General features: G+C 30.1%; 3 protein-coding genes across 4 annotated transcripts; all 3 read right to left on the bottom strand.

Annotated features, from left to right (window-relative positions):
- Positions 1 to 149: 149 nt before the first annotated feature.
- On the bottom strand, positions 150 to 4,623 carry LOC119667954 (translocation protein SEC63 homolog). The gene is made up of 6 exons (XM_038077305.1): positions 4,500 to 4,623; positions 3,450 to 4,159; positions 2,874 to 3,393; positions 2,679 to 2,805; positions 1,993 to 2,585; positions 150 to 400 (listed from the first exon to the last, which is right to left on the bottom strand). The coding sequence occupies exons 1-6, from the start codon at positions 4,621 to 4,623 to the stop codon at positions 222 to 224; spliced, it is 2,253 nt and encodes a 750-aa protein (XP_037933233.1). The 3' UTR covers positions 150 to 221.
- A 1,230-nt stretch (positions 4,624 to 5,853) lies between these two features.
- Positions 5,854 to 7,255, bottom strand: LOC119669432 (40S ribosomal protein S9). The gene is made up of 4 exons (XM_038079323.1): positions 7,149 to 7,255; positions 6,716 to 6,961; positions 6,402 to 6,588; positions 5,854 to 6,121 (listed from the first exon to the last, which is right to left on the bottom strand). The coding sequence occupies exons 2-4, from the start codon at positions 6,936 to 6,938 to the stop codon at positions 5,944 to 5,946; spliced, it is 588 nt and encodes a 195-aa protein (XP_037935251.1). The 5' UTR covers positions 6,939 to 6,961; positions 7,149 to 7,255; the 3' UTR covers positions 5,854 to 5,943.
- A 4,819-nt stretch (positions 7,256 to 12,074) lies between these two features.
- Positions 12,075 to 20,197, bottom strand: LOC119667612. 2 transcript variants are annotated; one of them, XM_038077242.1, is made up of 11 exons: positions 19,634 to 20,197; positions 18,983 to 19,089; positions 18,245 to 18,823; positions 15,979 to 18,180; positions 15,819 to 15,918; positions 14,853 to 14,965; positions 14,573 to 14,792; positions 14,296 to 14,491; positions 13,767 to 14,239; positions 12,775 to 13,514; positions 12,075 to 12,715 (listed from the first exon to the last, which is right to left on the bottom strand). In XM_038077242.1, exons 2-11 carry the CDS (start codon positions 19,085 to 19,087, stop codon positions 12,488 to 12,490), a joined length of 4,956 nt encoding a protein of 1,651 aa, XP_037933170.1. In that variant the 5' UTR covers positions 19,088 to 19,089; positions 19,634 to 20,197; the 3' UTR covers positions 12,075 to 12,487. The 2 variants fall into 2 exon arrangements, with proteins under 2 accessions (XP_037933170.1, XP_037933902.1); XM_038077974.1 differs by having other exon boundaries at positions 19,007 to 19,089.
- Positions 20,198 to 20,296: the final 99 nt, after the last annotated feature.

Here is a 20,296-nt window from a genome sequence, read left to right as displayed (position 1 = left end):
AATTTTATTATAAAACTATTAAAAATGCGTTTATTAATAATTTATTATTTCCCTCAAATCATTCACTAAAATTGATTTTTATTTAACAGCTGTATTCTTGTCTTTTATACACGAAAAAAATAGATCAAGAAGTAAAAACGATTTCCCAATTACAAAAAATTTTGCTCATTTGTATTTGTAACTAGTAACTTTAGTATAAAAAAGCATGCAGCGTTATGGAATTATTCTGTGTCTTCGTCCTCCGACGAGTCAGTCGTATAGTCACTTAGATTTTCTTGTTGCTCATTGTTTTCTGGTTCCGATTCACTCAAATCCCATTGTGGGTGATCTGTAGGTGGAGCTGGAGCTTTCTTCACATCCAATTTAAGTTCTTGCTGCTGGTCCATTCCCAGATATGAATCTAAAATATTTAATTTTAAAGACATTAATATGTTATAATATTTAAGAAATAATTATTTTACATGTGACTAATGTTTAAATATTAATATTAGAAATGCAAACGCTGAGTAGTACGATAAGGTAAGTGACGCGAGATTAACTTAAAGTCTATTAGGATATGGTACGAATATACAACACAGCTTCTACAAATGATATTCGACACCTCTAATTAAAAAAATGGTTATTCCTAACAAGTTTTGTATATTTACTAAGCCTTAGAACCTTAGAGTATGGACTACCTACAATTTTTCTTAACATAGAACCTGATGAATGTGAATAAAAATTTAAGAGTATGGAAAATAAAAAAAAAACTGTTGAATTTTAAAGGCAGTCGTAATATAATCGTTAAAAAATTATATAGTTTTAGTCTAAATGTGAAACGTAATATGATTGACGGTATCTGAAAAAATACGTACGCAATGCTACAAATAGTGAGTGGATAATCAAAGATATGAATGAAGATATGAACTGCATATGTTCAAAAAAAAGATAATGTATATTATTGGACTGGTTCAATGACCATATATCTACGTTCTGATTCCTTCCATATCCTATACAACCACTTTTCTTCTCTCCTTACCCTTAACCATGTATTCTTATTCCTTCCTGTTTCCTGCTATATAAATCTCCACAGGCTACAAAACCAACAACAGTGGGTAAGTGAAATGATAGTCAGAAGCATTATGTAATTTATTAGTTCCAAGAACGGCCGGGTATATGTGTCGGAGCCACTCATCAACCACAAGTAGATCCCAACGGGTTACAACAACAATATTTAATTGATTAAATTGCTTCATTCACTGTATTAAAGTCTCTGTGAACCGGTTATATTAGTGCGCTGTTAATACATAAATTGTGATGATTTTCATGCTATTTATTCTGCGACTTTTAGAAATGCCTCCCATGTTTTTTCTTCAAATAAACAACTGATATCCGAAACGTGTTATTACACCCGAATGGCATCATTCATTGCGTAGAAAGTATATTTAAAGTTTTTTATTTAGAGTACAGTTTTTTCTAGTTCAAAAATTCGGAAATTGGCTTAAGTATTTATACATTCTTCTTCTCAAAGAAGCTGTATCTGAATAGCCCATACAACATGTCATCATTTTGTTGAAGAAAAAGCATCGGCCCTAGTTGAGAATAGAATCTTGATTTCAGAGTTTTTGGTGGTGCATATATTCTACTTCCCTAAAAAAATATTTAAATTTACTTTAAGTAATATAATAAGATAGCTTTTAACAGAACTGAAGTTATTCAGTAAAATTGTATACTTGGACGAGAGTTCCTACTTTGTTTTAGTTTTTTCCTTTTCTATGTTAATTGGATACAACAAAAAAAAAGTTTGAATCAAATGGTAATAATGAAATGGATAAAGGAAATTTGAAATTCAACCTAATTTTAAGTTATTGCAGATCTTTGTTATGTATTTTAACGATATAATGGAGTCAATTATACTTGTGGTCTCTTGCGAAGCAATTTACTTTAGATTATGTTTACCTGTATTACCTGTGAACGTATAAGTATTTTAATTATATGCCAAAATTTACTTACCAGATCTTAAACATACTGTGAAAGTATATACACCTGTCCAACGTGGTGCGGTAAAATTAAGTTGCACTTCTTCTTGATCCACAAGATCTGTGATGTGATACGGCGCTGTAATTAATGTGCGTGATTTGCGATCACATATGTACGTCCACCAATATTCTTGTTTTTCCTCTGGGAAATACGGACAATGCACAGTATGTGATATACGTGATTTCCCTTCAAGTTTTTCGCGCTTATTTAATTTCGCTTGCAGTTTTTCCCATTCCTCATCATCATCGTCATCATTTAATATAGGTTTTTTCTGTTTATCTTCGTCTTCGCTACCTGAAACAGATTCCTTTTCCTCTGAATCACTAGCACCTATATCTGACTCCGCTTCAGAATTTTGTTTTGATTGGTCCTGTATTTCTGCATTTGTGTTCGTTGTGACAGTTGCAGTTTTTTGATGTGCATTTGCTGTTTTCTTTTTTTGATTGTTAGCAGGTTTTTTAACACCCTTACCTCCTCTACCTTTCCTAGGTCTAGACCAAGCCGATGATTTTTTAACAGCAGCCGCGGTAGTTGCAGCATTTTCTTCTTCTTCTGATGATGCATCTCTACAAACAATTTTTTATTAACAAATTAATGTTTGCATCTCTAACTTTTAAAATAATTACTAAAATACAAAACAATATACACATGGTACTTACTTTATTGCTTGCTTCTCAGGTGCTTTAGTATCACCAAAAAGGCTTTTCATATCTTTTCGCACAAGGGATACAGTAACAGTTACAATAGCGCCGGCGGTGACCACATTGGTATTGTCATCATCAATAACTGCAATTATTCAATTTTAAAATGATTTTGTTATATTGTTATATTTTAATATTTGTAGACAAACCCACCTTCACAACGTATTGTGAAGTCAATAAGAGGCATTTTTCCCAACACCTTCATTACGTTATCATATTCAAAATCAGAAAGATTTTTTAACAATTGTCTACTTTCGTCAGGTTTTAACTGTGCGAATTGCTGCAAATTTTTAACGTGACGCTTCTTATTCATAAAATACAGATGATCTTCTGTAATGTGAGGTAGTTGCAGCAGCGGTGACTTATACTCCCATAATGCTTGTATAAGCATTGGCGAGAGTTTCATACAGTTTTCAATTGTTTCTATACTTGGTAGACGTGGTATGCGTCTTGCATATGCCAACATTACTAGCTGATGTACACATGAAATCATTTCTTGTACTAAATAGGGACACTTTTTAACAATAAATTGACGATCCTTTTCTAATGTGTCAGAATTTAATGCTATTCTTGATAGATGTGCGTGTAAAAGGGCACGAGCTTTAATGGAATACATGCGACACAACGGATGCTCTTTGCACTTTTCGTTCAAATTCGGCAATTGACGTATTAGCTAAAAAATCATCTGATATGAATTTTGTTACATAACGTATGTTAAAAAATACTTACTGCCGGCACTTCATCATTATCAGATTGTCGTTCCACAACTTCAGAGTTGTGACGCTTATCGAATTCCAAACTGGCTGCTAGCACCATGAGTGCTCGTTTCAGCAGCATATGTGGAGTTTTGTGTATAAAATACAAGTACATTTGTGTCGTGTCAAGTAACACTTTATCTCCCGAATACCGTATGGAACGATACCACCAAACTCCAACTACACTTGGTAGTGCAACCATAAAAATCAGACCATATAAACCTAGAACCCACACACTATTCTCTTTCTCAACAATCCATGAAGGTAATGCGATACCAAATGACATTGCACCTGGCCCATCGGGATTACCATACTTTTCATAATTTTCTTTGGCTACATCGTCCGTAAGCGCCTGATATGCTTTGGACAGCATCATAAAAGCTTTTTCATCACCCGTTTCTTTATCCGGATGTAATATTACAGATAATTTTCTGTACGCTTTTTTAATATCGGCCATTGATGCGGTGGGTGGTACTTTGAGAATTTCAAATGGATCAAAACTAGCAGCTTCATAATCAAATTGAGAGACTCTATAAGCTAAAAATATAATAAGAGCCCATCCGAGAACGAGTGCTAATCTTAAAAAAAAGGATTTAGCAGCCTGATATGGTTGTGCAGCTGCTACTATTACTTTTTTCTTAATACAATCTGGACATTGGCATTCTTCTTTTGACTTATTCGGATCTAAAAATAAAATATATAGTTAATATTAATAGGAAATACTATTTTAAAGATCTTTATCTCTTATATATACATACGAATTTTTTAATGTATATATAATAACTTAAAATATTAATATTTATATTTAAAATATCCGTTTTGATGCTCTGATTGTGTCGATTATTTTTGTACTCGCGCAGCTTTCACCTATCGCAGTTGAAGTCGACGCAGCTGCTTGCGCTGGAAAAGTACTAATTGGTACAAAGCGACATACGGAATTTTAATTACGAAAATACACTTTGCCCTAATTTTAATTTAACATAGCCGCTCATTTTGATATTTTTAATTAATTAGTTAGCCTCACCTTCTTTCTTTTTTCGTGGCCAATAATATAATGTTGTTGGTATTAGAATCAACGCAAGAAACGACAGCAAGAAATAATAAAATGTTCCACCGCTTTCATCATATTGAAACTTTTGTCCAGCCATGTCAAATGTTTATTTTTCTATATTCCGATTTTACTTCGTTTTGAACTGTATAATCCGTTGAAATATTGCGCTGATAAAAAAATGTTTAAACAAAAAATAATTAACTTTAATAAAATAATTCTCAACTGTCCTATCACATCATGACAGTGAAATGTGAAATATAGAATTTTGACACGTAAATTAAATAATTTGCGGCGAAAAATCTTAAAGCGAATTAGAATGTCAATAGATGACTGCTGCCTGATTTTTATAAAAAGAAACGTAACAGAAGTTTCTTGACAATACAAAACAAATTAGGTTAATGATATATAGCAAAAATCTCTAATTTATTGTTTACACATAAATATCTCATAATAAATCAAGCAGTTATTTATACAAATATTGATATAAATTATTATGTATATAGCGATTTAAGAATGTATTTGTACTTTGCAATTAGTGGACCTCAATTATCGATATATGCAAAATAAAATAGTATTTTATTATTATTAAGTATTTATTAAAATTTTATTTTCGAAATAACATATAAATAATTTATTGATAATATAATTTTCTTAACTTTAAATGTGTTGTTATTTTTATCATCCAATTTTATTTTTGTGTTGCTTCACAGCTACTAATTTAATTGCTGTAGTATAAACCCTTTATTTGAAATGCATAAAATTTTGCTAATTGATGTTCGATTACTCCGAAATGTAAACATTTTGAGAAATTCAAGGAAGAAATGTATGAAAGATAAATTTCCAAAAGGTTTCTAGTTAATTTTGAATGTAAAAATATGGTAAATTTATATTATTATTGATGGTAATTAGCACCGATTCAAATAGAAGTTTTGTGATTTATCTAAATTACCTAATTATTTTACAAACATTTGTTTTAAAAGACTTTAAATTTTAAAGAATTTAAATTTCCAATTTCAAATTTCTATCGAAAAACCAGACCAATACAATTTGAATGTCACAAGTTTACTAAGCCATGTGCGTGCAACTGTTTACAAATTGGAAAAATTTTTGCAAGTTTCGTTAAACTTGTTCTAAAAGTACACATATCATTCTGCCAAACAGAACAGGAAACCATGCATACACCTAACCTTACAAGTTATTTATGACATTACTGGTTAAATGGGTCATCGCATAAAAGACTTCAATACCAATTTTGTTGTACAATTTATCATTTTTCTTATAAAAAAAACTTCCTATCCCAATCAGAAATATAAAATTCTAAACAAAGTTTTATCAGATAAGACGATCGTTTACTTTATTACTAAACAAAAAATATTTGTTTGCTGTTTGTAAAATACAGATCACAAAGCCGCGTAGTTTAGTCTTCTTCTTCCTCACCAGCTCCACCGGCTCCGCCTTGGTTCTTCTTCATGTTCTTCCTCTTTACACGGCCAGGACGGCCACCACCGAATGGTGATTTAAGTGAGAAATCAATGTGTTTCTGTGAATCTAATCGCACAACGAATGATGGAATGTTCACCACTTGCTTGCGTACACTAAATTAAAAATAAACCTTATTAACGTATGTTTTTTTTATGTGTTATTGGTGAGGCTTTTCAATAAAAGTTCAGTTAATTCTTAATTCAACTTACGATATCAGTTATTGCTTAGTCATTCAAGCATTAATGCCATTGTTTTGAAAGACGTTGAAAGCCGGTACAAATGCACTGCCTCTGAGTGTACTTGTTCGACTTTCAAGTGGTCTTACTGAACATGAAAATTTACATAATTTTGTTGCTATCAAGCAGCCTTCAATTCAATACTCATGATATTTACCGAATATGTCTTTGACGGATCAAAACGCGAGCATGATGGATAGACTTGGCCAAACCCAATTTGAATACTTGAGTTTGAAGACGACGCTCTAAGAAATCTTCAATTTTCAAACCCAACACGTAATCGAGCTTCATACGGGATTCATCCAATACACCAATACGTACCAAACGACGCAACAAAGCGTTACCTTTAAAAAAAATAATACAATTTTAATTAGTTATATTATGTTGTTCGAAATTCGCATCACCACAATTAATTAATTAAAAATTCATTTATAATTCAATTAAAATAGAAAGTATGTTTATTATAGCTACCTTGGAACAATCTCTTTTCATCTTTCTCATCTAAAGTGAGCAATTCACGCGCAGCTTTACGGATTTTGGCCAAAGCATATTTTACACGCCATACTTCACGCTTGTTACGAAGACCATATTCACCAATAGTTTTCAATTCTTGATCCAAACGTGCCTTCTCATAGGGGCGACGAGGAGTTACATATGTTTTTGAGAACACGGATGGTATACGTCCGTTTACCATGTTTACTTTGCTTTAACCGAATTCTGTTGACATAAAAAAAAATTATAGGTTAGAATTTTAATCTCAAAATATTTTAAGCATCAATGATATATAATCACAATATACACATGTTATTTAACAAAAATACGATAAATTATAATTTGAATAAAATATTTTTGATAAAAATTACTTAAAAAAACAACTAATTTTGAATAATCATATAAAACGTACACTCGGTTCGACGACTCAACAACGAAAGAAAGAAATCTAGGCGATATTTGCTGACTTAAATGCGGAATGAACTGAGAAAAATTTTTTCGCCGCTCAAATGTTGCATTGATGTTTACAACCAAATAATACAAGTATTCTTTGCTTACAACTTTATTAGTTAGGCAATGTTAGAGCAATAAGATAAATAAAATTTAAAATTGTGTATTAAAATTGTTATTAGTTTCTTTTAAAAACAAAAAGAATGCTGAAAATTATATATCTGTTTAGTTGAGTATTTAATGAAATTGTTGAATTTCTCTAATGCTATGTTTACACTTAGAATTATTGAACCACTTGAGCATATATTAAAATGGATTTTGTATGTAAAATGTCAGCTAGTGCTGTTTATTTGTCGAGTAAAGTACAATAAGATTTACGGTAGTTATGTGGACGCAATTTCTCAGGTTAAAATTACAATCCGATTCCATATAAAAATCCAACAACCAATATTACGATTGAATTGTAATTTCTACAAAATTCATTGAAATTCAATACGTAATTCTCTAAAGTAAAACTATTATATATGGTGATATTATCAGTTATTCTCATAGTCTAAAGCAATATAAAACAAAATATTATTGTAACATTCGTTGTTTTTATTTACGAGCGCAACCATAAAATAAACAGAAATGAACAACAAAGTTAAAATAATTTTATATTTGCTGTGTGAACATGCGAACCAAACTTACCAAATTACAATTACTTGTGCTAGAGTAAAATAATTTCTTACTTGTCAGTAAGAAATTGTCTGCGACAGATTTTTAAGTCTGATCAAAGGTTTAAAAAAAATCAAAAAGTTTAGATTTTAGTTAAATATGTTTTAAAGTTTAAGAAGTTCAAGTTTGGCAATTTTATTCTTCTCAGTATTTAATAAGTAAATAAATTATATAAAGAAAATTAATGAATATGATATTGATACAATTTTACAATAAAAATTTAAATATCATATCGACACTATATTCATATACATATAAGTGATACTGTTGGGGCAAATAATAAACAATAAAGTGTTTATTATAAAACAGTGCCTTAGATATGATTAATTCTGGTCATACTAATGGAAATTTATATTTTTCAAATCCCTGAAAGTAAATATTCCAAGCATTCATTGAACACGCGCGTCAAGTGCGTAAAACACCACATCGGTTTTGATTTTATGCCTCAGTACCCTGACATATCGATGTTACATTGGTCGCCAACACATTTATTTTTTTATTTTCGATTACAACTTCATAAAGGTAATTTTTTAAACGTTTATAATATAATTGTAATATTAAATTACTTGAATGTTAAGTATTGAAATATTCATACTGCAATATTTTGAAAATATGAATATCTTTCACTCCACTTTCAAAAAACGCGGTCAGTTTATAACGTCAAACAAATTAAACAACATTAAATAAATTAAACAATTAATTAAATAAAAAAAATTATTTAAAAAATAAATAAAATGTTTATTTCTATTAAATAAAATATTTATTTCTATGGTCAAAGATATTAATGTGTCTGTCTTTATATTTAGTCAGTAAGGCATCAGAAATTGATATAGACGAGATTATCTAAATTGAAGAATTGTTTGTGTCATTTATTCGTAATTTTCGGGATACGATCTTCAAGAGCGTACCTAACATTTAATAATAAGAACGTGATATTATGGTCTTTGGGGAGAATACTACCTACCATTTTATTTTAACATTGAAGTTATTCTAAAAGATAGTTCCTTTAACATTTTTGATAATTATTAAACCTTATGATAAATGATTTGTTGAGCAACAAAATGCAAATCTATGCCTGACTTTACTAGTAAAACATAATAACATATAATATTATAAACAAATTATTAAAAAAGAATAACAGGAGATCAATTTTAGTTCCAACATCAAAACTAAAATATGTATTTATCCGTAATTCGCTTTTCTAAACATTATGTAAACAGAACGTCTATTTAAGTAACAGCAGTTAAGGGTAACATTAACATAATTAACGTGAAAACTAAACGACATGAGTAAACTGCAACATTCTTTATATGTTAACAATTAAATTTTATGTATTTATTATATAAAATGCTATATTCTTTATACTTGTAGTAATCTTCTTACACTTAGATAGCTACATTTTTCATAAAGTATTAAACAATATTATTAAATGAAATTTTCTTTAATTGATATACCCTACATGGAATGTTTCTGTTAAATGCATTTCTTAATATTTCATGTAGGCATATTGAACACGTTGGTTTACTCCGTTTCATTTCATGTAGGCAAACAAAATAAATTATTGTTATTATATATAGCAATAATTATTAGACAAAAATTTAAAATTTAGATTTTATTTTTATTTTCTTTTAAAGAAATCGAAAAAAATTTATCTATTAACTTATGAAAGAAAATTCCAGCATGTATGTGAATGTAGGCTTATCTGAAGACATCTTAAAGAAATTTTAGTTTACAATGCATTTTGTTATAATTTATACGCTTTTAAAATAAGTAACTTTTATGAGACATACTTTTTTGTGCTTAAATTTGCTATTAAAAGTTTCTATTTATAATGATAGGTGTAATATTCGTTTTGCAGATTTTTACAATTAATTTAGCCTACATGAAATTGTATTTAACATCCCATGTAGGCGCAGTTTTAAAAGTGAGGTTAAGTTTCCTGTAAATACCGAAACAGAAGAACAAAAGAGATACTGTGATAAGTGCTAGATGAGAATGAAAAGAGAAATAATTTAAAATGGAGATTATTTTATCTCTAATAATGAAGTTTCTTATGACGTTAAAAAAACTTAGTTATTGAATTAAAATGAAATAAGACAACAAAAAATGTTGGTAGGATATTTAAATATAAAAATTTTGAAAAATATGTAACCAAATGAAATTAATTTTAAAAACGTTATAAATAATTTGTATGTATATGTATTAGTTAAATTAGTAAACATTACCAAATCGATTTTGTTAAATCATTTGTGGAACTAATGGGATATGAGAGTAAGGTAATAATTTAAGTAAGGTATTTATAATTATTTTATTTTTTAATAAATATAAAATAATGTAATAATACTTCAAAAAAGAAAAAAACAAAAAAAACGCTGGAAAGATATGCCTATTTACAATATTATTAAAGATACAGCTGTGATAAAAAGGTTTAGCCAAATTGCGGAAGGTATATACATACATAAAAATTTATTAGCGGGCTAATTGGTCGTTTAAATAGAACTCTGATAATCCTGATTAAGGCAAAAGCGAATTTGCCGAAATACGTGTAGAGATACAGAAAAGGAAAGTAAAATATTAAAGAACAAAAACCGACTTTATATTTTATTATTTATATTTAAAAACAAATTATTATTTAATTGAAATATTTCTCGAATATAAAGAAAAAATTATAGATTTTTTATTTCTATTTAAATGACCAATCAGCCCGTTAATAAATTATTATATTATTATAATATTTTTGGTCACAAATAAAAGTGTAAGTTATATACTTTATACTTTAATTTGATGCCTAGTATATCTCTCATCTCTAACGGATTCAAAGATTTTGACACAAAATTTGTGTACTATGAAAGCAAAAAATCAAAGCGTTTTCAACTGAATGGATTTACAGCTAGACTTTTTAGCGCTCTATGGATAATATTAAAAATTGAGCTTATATCCCAACTTATGTACATTTTTTTCTTATGTTGGACCAAGAAAATATTTTTGTTATTAATTCGGAAACATATATATATTATAGGTATATATATATATCTACATATGTTTCCGAATTAATAGGGGATAATAGTGAAAATATTTTCTTGCTCCAAAAAAAGAAAAAAATTTTTACAAAAGTATATTAATATATTAATTATTATTAAGATTAAATAATATAGATTATTGATATATACATACATATATATGTATATTATATGTATATATGTATATATATGTATATATGTTATATGTATAACATATTTATTCATATTAGCAAATTATTAATGTGTGAAAATATTTGTACACGTGAACACGATGATTATTGTTATAATAATCGTATTAATTATCATTATCGTCATTTATTTTCTATTTTGCTTTTAGTTCTAGTTCGCATTTAATCTGGGATGAATACCAACAACAAGTCAGTATGAAAACACAAAGCAGAAGCGAATAATATTTTGTTGTTGTCACCTGCAGTTAACCTCACTTTTTCGAAAAAATTTACATGGAATTTTTCCGTACAAAAAATTCAGCTTCCATATGATATAAAATGCAGTCTAATTAGAAAACATCATTTTATTAATAAGTAATTGAAAATATGTGTTTGAAAGAAAAAAAAGAAAGAAAAAATATTATTGGAATCAAATCAAATTATAATGAATTTATAGAATTTCTGGAAACAACTACCGGAACTGCCAAATAGTAGTTGGCTGGATTTCAACAAGATCGACTACGAACGGAGTATTCATACGGTTGGGTAAGTTATAATTTTAAATGCGCAATTCAAATAAAATACACGTATTTATGTATTCAGTTTGTATAAGAGATATACATGTTTCTTTTATATTAAAATATATTGCATTGCATGCATATTTCATAAGGTGCAGATATCTAAGGTTTGCACCTCATTACTTATGTCTAAATACTTGGCTCAGTTGTTTTGTTTTACTTGTCTCTTTGTGTATTCATTCATCTTAATTAGTTCTAAAACAAATTCGCTTTTCTATTGATTCAGTGGTTATACCTTTTCTGCAATTTCCTTTCATCTTCTCTGTTGTAAATCAAAGCTGATTTTGCTTTAGATAACACAATACATCAATTTGAAAACCATTTGCTTTAAATATCAAAGGAAATTATTTGAAACTCAATTCAAATTGTTGATATAAGAGATTAGAAAAGAAACAACACTTCAAGTAGATTTCAGTTCATTTATTTATTTATAGTAGGAATTCAGATTCTTAACAATATGTTTTTGCATTTAAAAGAAAACTAAAATATAAGTTACGTGTCGACGATGTTCATATATATAAGTATGTGTGTTTAACTATTAGTAGTATTTAATAACAAAATGAAATGAAAATATTTATGGGCTTTATATACATAGTATTCAAAATTAAAACAAATTTTTATAATACAAATAATAATTAACAATGACAACACAGTTAAAAGCATTAAACTTATTTGCGATTTGTGGAAATATGTCTGTAGCTCAGTATTACACTTGTGAAAAATTAAACGATAAAATTTATGTGAAACATTTTAAATGAATTTTAGCAAACGTAAAAAAATACGATCTTAAATTTATAATTATATTAAAATTAAGTTTTATTAATCTAGTTTGCGTATTTTTACTAAACTACTTCGCATTGTGGTACTATGTGGTGGTGATAGTTCATTGTTAGTGTTAGTGTTAACAATTTGCATGCGCCTTTTAACTACAATTTGTCGACCATGTGTTGGTACGACAGCCGTTGTTGTTGGCTTAACTGGAGATTGACTTAGTTCATCGGAGCCTACATCTAAATCACCATCAGCACCACTAGTAAGTTCTTCCTCCTAAAATATTAAAGTTTTTTAACAGTTGTTCGTTTTGTTAAATTGGAATAAATTTTTACCTCTTCCGCTGTTTCATCATCCATCCCGTCTTCTTCAAATTCAATATTATATTCATCATGCGACTCAACAAGCTCACCATTTAATGTGGGAAAAGATATTTCAGGTAAAACAATTTGATGACCTACTCCGTATTTTTCGTTTAAGAGTTGTTGCAGCAGATTAGAGATATCTTCACGTTTTCGTGTTACTGTCAAGGTATCGAACCAATTACACAATTTAATAGGGAGTCTATAATCTGCAACAGGGTCTTTAAAAAATTGCTCGACATACTGTAGCAGAAAAAGTCCACAATCTGTAAAATTGTTTTGCTGTGGCACTTTTACACAGTGGCCAGGCATATTCTCTTTATTGAAAACATGCGGTGTCGCATTGGCCATTTTCAATTTATATTCACATGATAAATAGTCACGTAGTGTAGCTACAACACGACTACGACCCGCACCCGCTAATGAGTCGAATATAAGTATTAACGGTTGTTTAATTGGTTGTTTCTCTGTTATATTGGCAGAAATACTGGGAGGACTTTGCGTTGTATTGACTGACGATGTATTATTTTCTCCACTTTCGAAATCTGAATCGTCAGATGCTAAGTCCTCATCATCGCCTTCTGCTTCATCTCTGTCGCTATCATGATCATCATTTACTCCTACAATATCAGCTAAAAGATTAGGATTGCTATCACGTTTTGATAGTGGAGTAATCGTTGTGTTCCCAATCTGTAAAGCTATTTTCTTTCCTCCTGTAAATGTAAAAATTAAAATTAATATTTTAAATAATTAATTTTTTTAATGGTCAAACATTTTTAATAATAATTTTGTTTTTTAACGGGCTAATTTGGACAGCAGTTAAATAATACACTTAAAAAAACAAAAATGCACCTGATGTTTAAATAAAATTTTTTAAAAAACAAAAACAATTTGCTAAAAATTTGTATTATTTAACTACTTAATATTTTTTGTAATGTGTTTTGTCTATCAAAATTTTTCATTACTTTGTTTCTTGACTTGTTGTAGTTCCACAGGTATATTTGTGTCATATGTAACAGGTCCTTTTAATTTCGGAAAGCATATAATGGCGAGAAACCAGTGAGATTGCTCATTAATAGGTATAATTATGAAGTCCTTCTCGAATAAATTAACATTTTTTGTCCAATTCTGAACACGTGCATGTCGCTTTTGAGCGGCTGTTTGTTTTATATCTTTATCTGCCTGTTGCTGGCTACGTACCAGAGTGGTTAAACGCTTGTAGAAAAACGTACTAAAGATATAAGTTTTTTCGCGCTCTTCTTTTGGTATAATGTTATTGTGAACCCATTTAAGATAGAAATCAATTATTATGTCATTTAAATATTGATCAGTAGCTAGACACATGTAATCTTCAGTGTTTATAGATATTCCACCTTTACCAGATGGATATATAAGTAAAGTTCTTATATCATTCCCGTATAATTGGGGTTTAATATCCCTATAGAAAACATTGAATTAATATATTATTGATTTATCTTAATTAAATAAATTTACTCGTTAGATTTGAGAGCAATTAATTGACGCTCAGAGTCTGCAGCTCTTTCCAATAGGGATTGTACGTCAACTAAACCAATTTCGTCCAATGGGTTACATAACTGTTTCAAAGTATTCAGAGCCTGATCAGATATACTGTCGATATGTAATATTATTTTGCGATATTGGTATGGCCCAGTTGCTATAAAGTAAGTAGCTGTTATAGAAAAATAAAATGATAGTGTATAATGAATAAAGATGGATAAATTGTGAGTATTTCATTTGTAAGGAGACTTACTTCCATCCGCTACCGGTTCATCAGCAATATTCAGAGATGTTTTTATATATTGTGCACATTTTCGTAATGTATAGAAACATAACACAAAAACATCATCAGGCTTGTTGAAGTGCCCAATCAACTTAACTATTTCGTGTTTGTGTATATTTAATATACAAAATTCTTTATCATTGTTAACGAGGGGTGCAGTAATTTGGATACCTTTAGCAGTTATATTAACCTAAAAATTATAAAATTTATTAATAAAGTGGCAATTTAAAGCACTATTAGTTTCACTCACAGGCTCAGCGGTCTCGAAACAATAACCACCGATGCGCACATTTTTACAGTATAACTTAACACATGATTTATCCAGTTCATCGCTCAGTTCCGTAATATCGGTGCGCTTAAAATCTAAAATATAGAAGTAAATAATTGAAAAACAAATATATTTGACTTCCGCAGATTTCACAAAAAGTACATGTCAATCTCTGAGGCACATTGTGCACAAATATCAAGTAATTATAAAATGATTAATAAGTAATTAACACCTTCATTGTTATTACCACCCATATTTTATTTAACAAATTTCTCCTTCTAATTGTGATTTCCTAAATAAAAGTAATACCGCACAAGTTAATTTACAGAATATTGTAAAACTATCAATGTTCTTTCATTTCACTTTATTGACGTTTGTGCTAACATGGCGATTTTTTTTGTTAACAGCGCCACCTGCAGTTTATTTGACATTACTTCGAAAAGGTGTTACCCGATTAAAAATTATTATTGCATATAATAAATACAAGGCACTGTGATTTAATTTAAGAAATATTATCGTAAAAATATTATTTAATATGGAAAACATATTTTATTAAAACAAGTGCAATATTATATGCAATATGTAATATTATACAAATTCATCAGTTGTCAAATTGCTAAAGTCAATATAAAAAACACATAAACACAAATATAAATCGATGATTACTAGTGAGCTATTAAAAGGTCGAATAAATAATTAGCACCAGTTTTTAGCGAATAAGGAATTTTAATTCCCGAAATTAATTCACGTAGTTGTGAACGGTTCGCAGCAAAAGCGATTTTATAATTTTTTCTTAAGGAATAACTTAACGAAAATTTTTGATTTATGAAAATAAATAAATACCGAAATGTCGCTTATTGTTTTGTTTACATCCATATTAAAAACACATATTCAATATGTAATTATAAAGTATTAAAAATGAAATAGGTAATAAAATGCGATATTTACCGGTATATATTGCAGTTTCATCACTTTCTGAAATAATAGGTTCAAAAGATAACGGCTGAGAATATGTTATCATTTTGGAATTATTCAATGATGAGCCAATCTATTAGAAAATATCTCGTTAATAAATATTGCAATTATTGAAAATATTTAATGTACTTACATTCTTATTGGAAGTGTTTGACGGTTCGTCGTCCGCTTCTTCATCGCTACTCAGAGTTAAAATTACAGGCTCGGCATCAACTGCTTTGCGGCTAGTTCTCGATGAGCGTCCCCGTTGACCCCCGCGACCACGTGTTGAATTGCTAAATGGCAAGTAATTTTTTCCACGAGAACTGTTTTCACTTCCTCGCTTTTTCTCTGTTATGTCATTGGGATTTTTTATGTGTGACGAATCACTACTACTTGTGCTTGATTTAAAGGGCACGCGCTTCGGTGGTTCCAAGAAAACTCGTTTGCAGCGCTCACACTTGGCGTGGTCAACACCACTAAATCCACAACTTTGACATATCGCAAAGAAGCCTTGTATTATTTTACGAGGAATTTCTTCTGAACTCGTTTTTGTTGAGCTTGATGGAGATGCTGAGTTTGTAGAGTCTTTAGTGGAATCGTCAGCAATAGCAGCAGCTGCCACAGCTCGTGCCAATGAATTGTGAAAGTTTGATGTTGTAGAAGTTGTGGCATTATTTGTAGTGGCACAAGCGTTATTAGTGGCGTTTGCAATAGCAACGGCTTCTTGTTGTCTGCTTAACTGTAAACTTTGCTCAGCTCTAGAGATTAGCTCACTTGCAGACTCCTGAACGGAAAATCCAACAGTAACAACAAAATCTATATTGGCTCCAGGATTTTCTACACATTGAATCGTTGTGTTGTTATCGAATGATACACCAACCTGCTCCAAAAGATCTTGTACTGTACATGATTCTCGTGGCAATGTAAAAGTTATAAGACGTTGTTCTCCTGATACTAAAATGACAAGCATCTTTGCGCTATTTCTGTCCTTCTCACCCATTTGATGGCTACTTCGATTTTGTAAAACATGATGCGTTTGAATTTCATAATTATTATGAGCAGTTTGATGTACTGAAGATCCTGTTACAATAGGCGTTTCCGGCTCTGGTTGTGGATTTGACATTCTTTGGGGTGCTACACGTGCTATTGGCACCAATGGCAGCATTTGCCCTGTACCAGTTAATGAGATTTTGTTTGTGCCAGTATTAATTTGTGGTCTTACTGTCATTATTGTTTTTGTTGTATTTATGGAACCTGTGGTATTAACACTAAGGTTGCGCTTTTTAAATTCTGTTAATGATATGCTTTGACCATTTTGAGAACGAGCAATACGATTATCATCATCTTCCTTGTAATATGAGGTAAGGGTTGTACTCATTGCACTTGGAATAACTTTCTGTTGGTCTTTCTTTACAATAACAGCTTGAATACTATCTTCAAGATCAAGTTCACCACTACTGCCGCCATTAGGCGATGTGGATGGTTGATGTTGAGATTGACCAACATCTGTTGGACAACGATAGCGAGGATTACCAATAGATGATATCCGTTGTGTAGATATCAATTGTAAATGTGGATGTGGAACACCAGATGAATCAACAATTTGTTGACGATAAATTTGTTTCATTTGAGTTTGATTTACATTAGCAATTGTTATTTTGTTTTGCATTATTTGTGGCGTTTGCGTTTGCATTGCAGTGCCTGGAATTGTGTTTGCTAATGCAATCGTATTGTTTCTACTGCCACGACCACGACCACCACCCCTACCCCGTGTACTTCCTGATCCACTATTACGCGAGCGTGGCGATTTTGTTGCCTGGGATGCGGCACCTTGCGTCGGTGCGGACGCTCGTATACCACCACGTGTCGATATTCCAGTAATACGTGCTGATACACTTGGCGATCCAGCGCCTCGCATTGATTTGCCACGTATGGCACCTCGAACTGCCGTTACCATTTGTGTTGTCACAATTTGCTGTTGTTGTGGTTGAGGTATAGGTGATTTTTGAATTTGGTTGCTAGATAATGGCTGCATATGTTGATATATAACACCAGACTGCATTTGTTGCTGTTGTTGAGGTTGCGCAGATTGCGCTGGAATTTGGGTTGTTACTCTTGTTTGTACAAGACGAGTTTGTTGCTGCAGTGGATTTGCTTGTAATTGTAAATGAGGTTGTTGATTCGGTTGTTGTAGTATTGTTTGGGATTGAGCTTGTGCTGGCGAGGAGTAAACAACTCGATTTGTGGTATTATAAGTTATCCTTTGCTGTGGTATAGTATGGCGTAGTATGATTTCCTGATTATGTGGTGATTGTATTAATGGTTGTACGATAACATGTGTGTTATTTAACATCTAAAATTAATAATAAAAATACAAATGAAGTATGTTTTTAAAGAATATAAATTACAACTTATACCTGAGTTTGTTGTGGGAGTTGCTGTTGCTGCGCTGGCATGCGATATACGACTTGCTGCGTCTGTGGTTGTACTTGCTGATGTGTTGAATTTTGTTGTAAAGACTGTTGATGATGAACTATCTGTTGTTGTTGCTGATATTGTTGATGGACTTGCTGCTGTTGCGGCTGCTGTTGGGAAATATGCAACTGTTGTGTTATGTTTTGTTGTTGTTGTTGTTGAGAATGTGGCGAATGATGCACAATTGAGTTCTGTTGCAATATTTGATCAGAGTTGTAATATAATTGCTGCGTGGGTGATTGTTGATTTTGTTGCTGTTGAGTGTGTTGCATTTGAAGCTCTGGCTGAACTTGCTCTTGAGGTTGTGGTTGCTCCTGTTGATAATGCGTCTTTGTCTGTTGCTGCTGATGTATCATAATTTGTTGATGAGGTGCGTGTTGTTGTTGTTGTTGATTAACATCATCACTTAGGATATATCGCGTTGTTAACTGTTGCTGATACTGTGCATTATTTGTATTTGGTTGTTGGTAAACTACTTGGCCTTCATTGTATAGGATTTGATCATCTTGTAGGACCAATTGCTGAACAAATCAATTTGTTACAATAATAAAATAAAAATACAAACATAAAGCAATTAAAAAAAATCAAGAAAAGAGAAATATACAATTATATCAAACACAGATTCGAAGATTTCATATATTATATAACAAAATTTTAATTCTTTAATAAAATCTATGAACCTGCGGCCGATTGTGTTTACTAACAGCATTGTCATCTACGTGTACTACTTGCACATCCGGATATATTTGTTTTAGATCATCCATTTGTATGTAATATTGGGCCATTTCTAGACGAAAAAAATATCGGTTTCATTATGGCGTTAAATTTTGATATAACATTAAATAAATTAATTCCAACCAAAATTAAATTTATAATAAATAAACTTATATTAAAACTAAACTTATATAAAACTTATATTTCAGTTGAGAAAAATAATTTTAATATACCTATTTATTTAATTTAAATAAATTGGTTATAACCATGCATGTATGTAACATACATACATACTTGGTGGCATTGTTCGTGCAACGCAAAAACATATATTGAATATTTTAATAATCAAAATATTAAAACTGTATAGCACTAAAAAATTATTATTTTATTTTGTAATATTATATATATAAATAATAAATTATGACTAGAGATTAAAAATGATTAGTTCAATAGCATTACTGAAATTGTTTTTCACGACAAAAAAAAATTGCAATTCGTCTGTATTGGTATGGCTACCAATTGCAGTATATTAGTTTTTTTACATGATATTTATTTCTTGAAAATATAGACGTTAACTTAAAAATTATTTAAAATTGTATCAAAGATGATTTATTAACCTTTTATTCCTGCGATGATATTGACCACTGAAATTCTTTTTCGTAAAATTACTTATTCAAGGGCGCAGGCCGGAACGACCAACAACGATTGAGTTGGTTGAAAATTTTCACACTAACGTATATAAAGCATACTTTTCTCCAAAATAAATTTATTATTTAGTTTATTAATATCAAAACATATATTACAAATTTCACTGTATATATTTAACCATTTTGATGTGAAAAAATTTATCCATTAAAATATGCTCAATGGTCTATTAACATTTGTCAGAGTCGCTTTATATCGAAAAAATACAACATGGCGTACAATATCGACAATTTGACACTTGTTTGTATAATCATATCGAAAGTACTTTTTATCAAAATTTTTGCGTAAGAGCGCCATCTGTGAATTATAACTAAAAATTTTTTTGTCTTTTAGTTTGTATGACTTTTCTCCGTTTCTCTGTTTGTTCCGAATGCGAAAATATGGTACCACTTTTTATGTTTTTTTTAACTCCATTATTTTAGTAGTCCCTCTATATTATTTGGAAGTTCTTGCACTTTGTTTTTTTAATAAACTTAAAAATCTTGAATACTTTTATTTTGTTATATTCTTCAAAACATATGTTTTCTATATTATTAAATTTTCACAAATGCACAAATTAATTTTATTTATTTATA

Source organism: Teleopsis dalmanni, chromosome 1 (genome assembly GCF_002237135.1).
Source record: "Teleopsis dalmanni isolate 2A chromosome 1, ASM223713v2, whole genome shotgun sequence".
NCBI lineage: Eukaryota > Metazoa > Arthropoda > Insecta > Diptera > Diopsidae > Teleopsis > Teleopsis dalmanni.
The sequence above is the reverse complement of the archived record's forward strand: the minus strand, read 5'-3'. Positions and strand labels throughout refer to the sequence as shown.

Excerpts from the sequence above, each read along its gene's own strand:
- LOC119667954 (XM_038077305.1), bottom strand. The coding sequence starts at position 4,623 with ATGGCTGGACAAAAGTTTCAATATGATGAAAGCGGTGGAACATTTTAT. Across the intron at positions 4,160-4,499 it reads GCCACGAAAAAAGAAAGAAG|ATCCGAATAAGTCAAAAGAA; the intron begins GTGAGGCTAACT and ends TTTTATTTTTAG. Across the intron at positions 3,394-3,449 it reads ATAATGATGAAGTGCCGGCA|CTAATACGTCAATTGCCGAA; the intron begins GTAAGTATTTTT and ends ATGATTTTTTAG.
- LOC119669432 (XM_038079323.1), bottom strand. The coding sequence starts at position 6,938 with ATGGTAAACGGACGTATACCATCCGTGTTCTCAAAAACATATGTAACT. Across the intron at positions 6,589-6,715 it reads TGAAAAGAGATTGTTCCAAG|GTAACGCTTTGTTGCGTCGT; the intron begins GTAGCTATAATA and ends TTTTTTTTAAAG. Across the intron at positions 6,122-6,401 it reads ATCCGTCAAAGACATATTCG|TGTACGCAAGCAAGTGGTGA; the intron begins GTAAATATCATG and ends TTTTTAATTTAG.
- LOC119667612 (XM_038077242.1), bottom strand. The coding sequence starts at position 19,087 with ATGGCCCAATATTACATACAAATGGATGATCTAAAACAAATATATCCG. Across the intron at positions 15,919-15,978 it reads CAAACACTTCCAATAAGAAT|ATTGGCTCATCATTGAATAA; the intron begins GTAAGTACATTA and ends ATTTTCTAATAG. Across the intron at positions 14,966-15,818 it reads TGAAACTGCAATATATACCG|ATTTTAAGCGCACCGATATT; the intron begins GTAAATATCGCA and ends TCTATATTTTAG.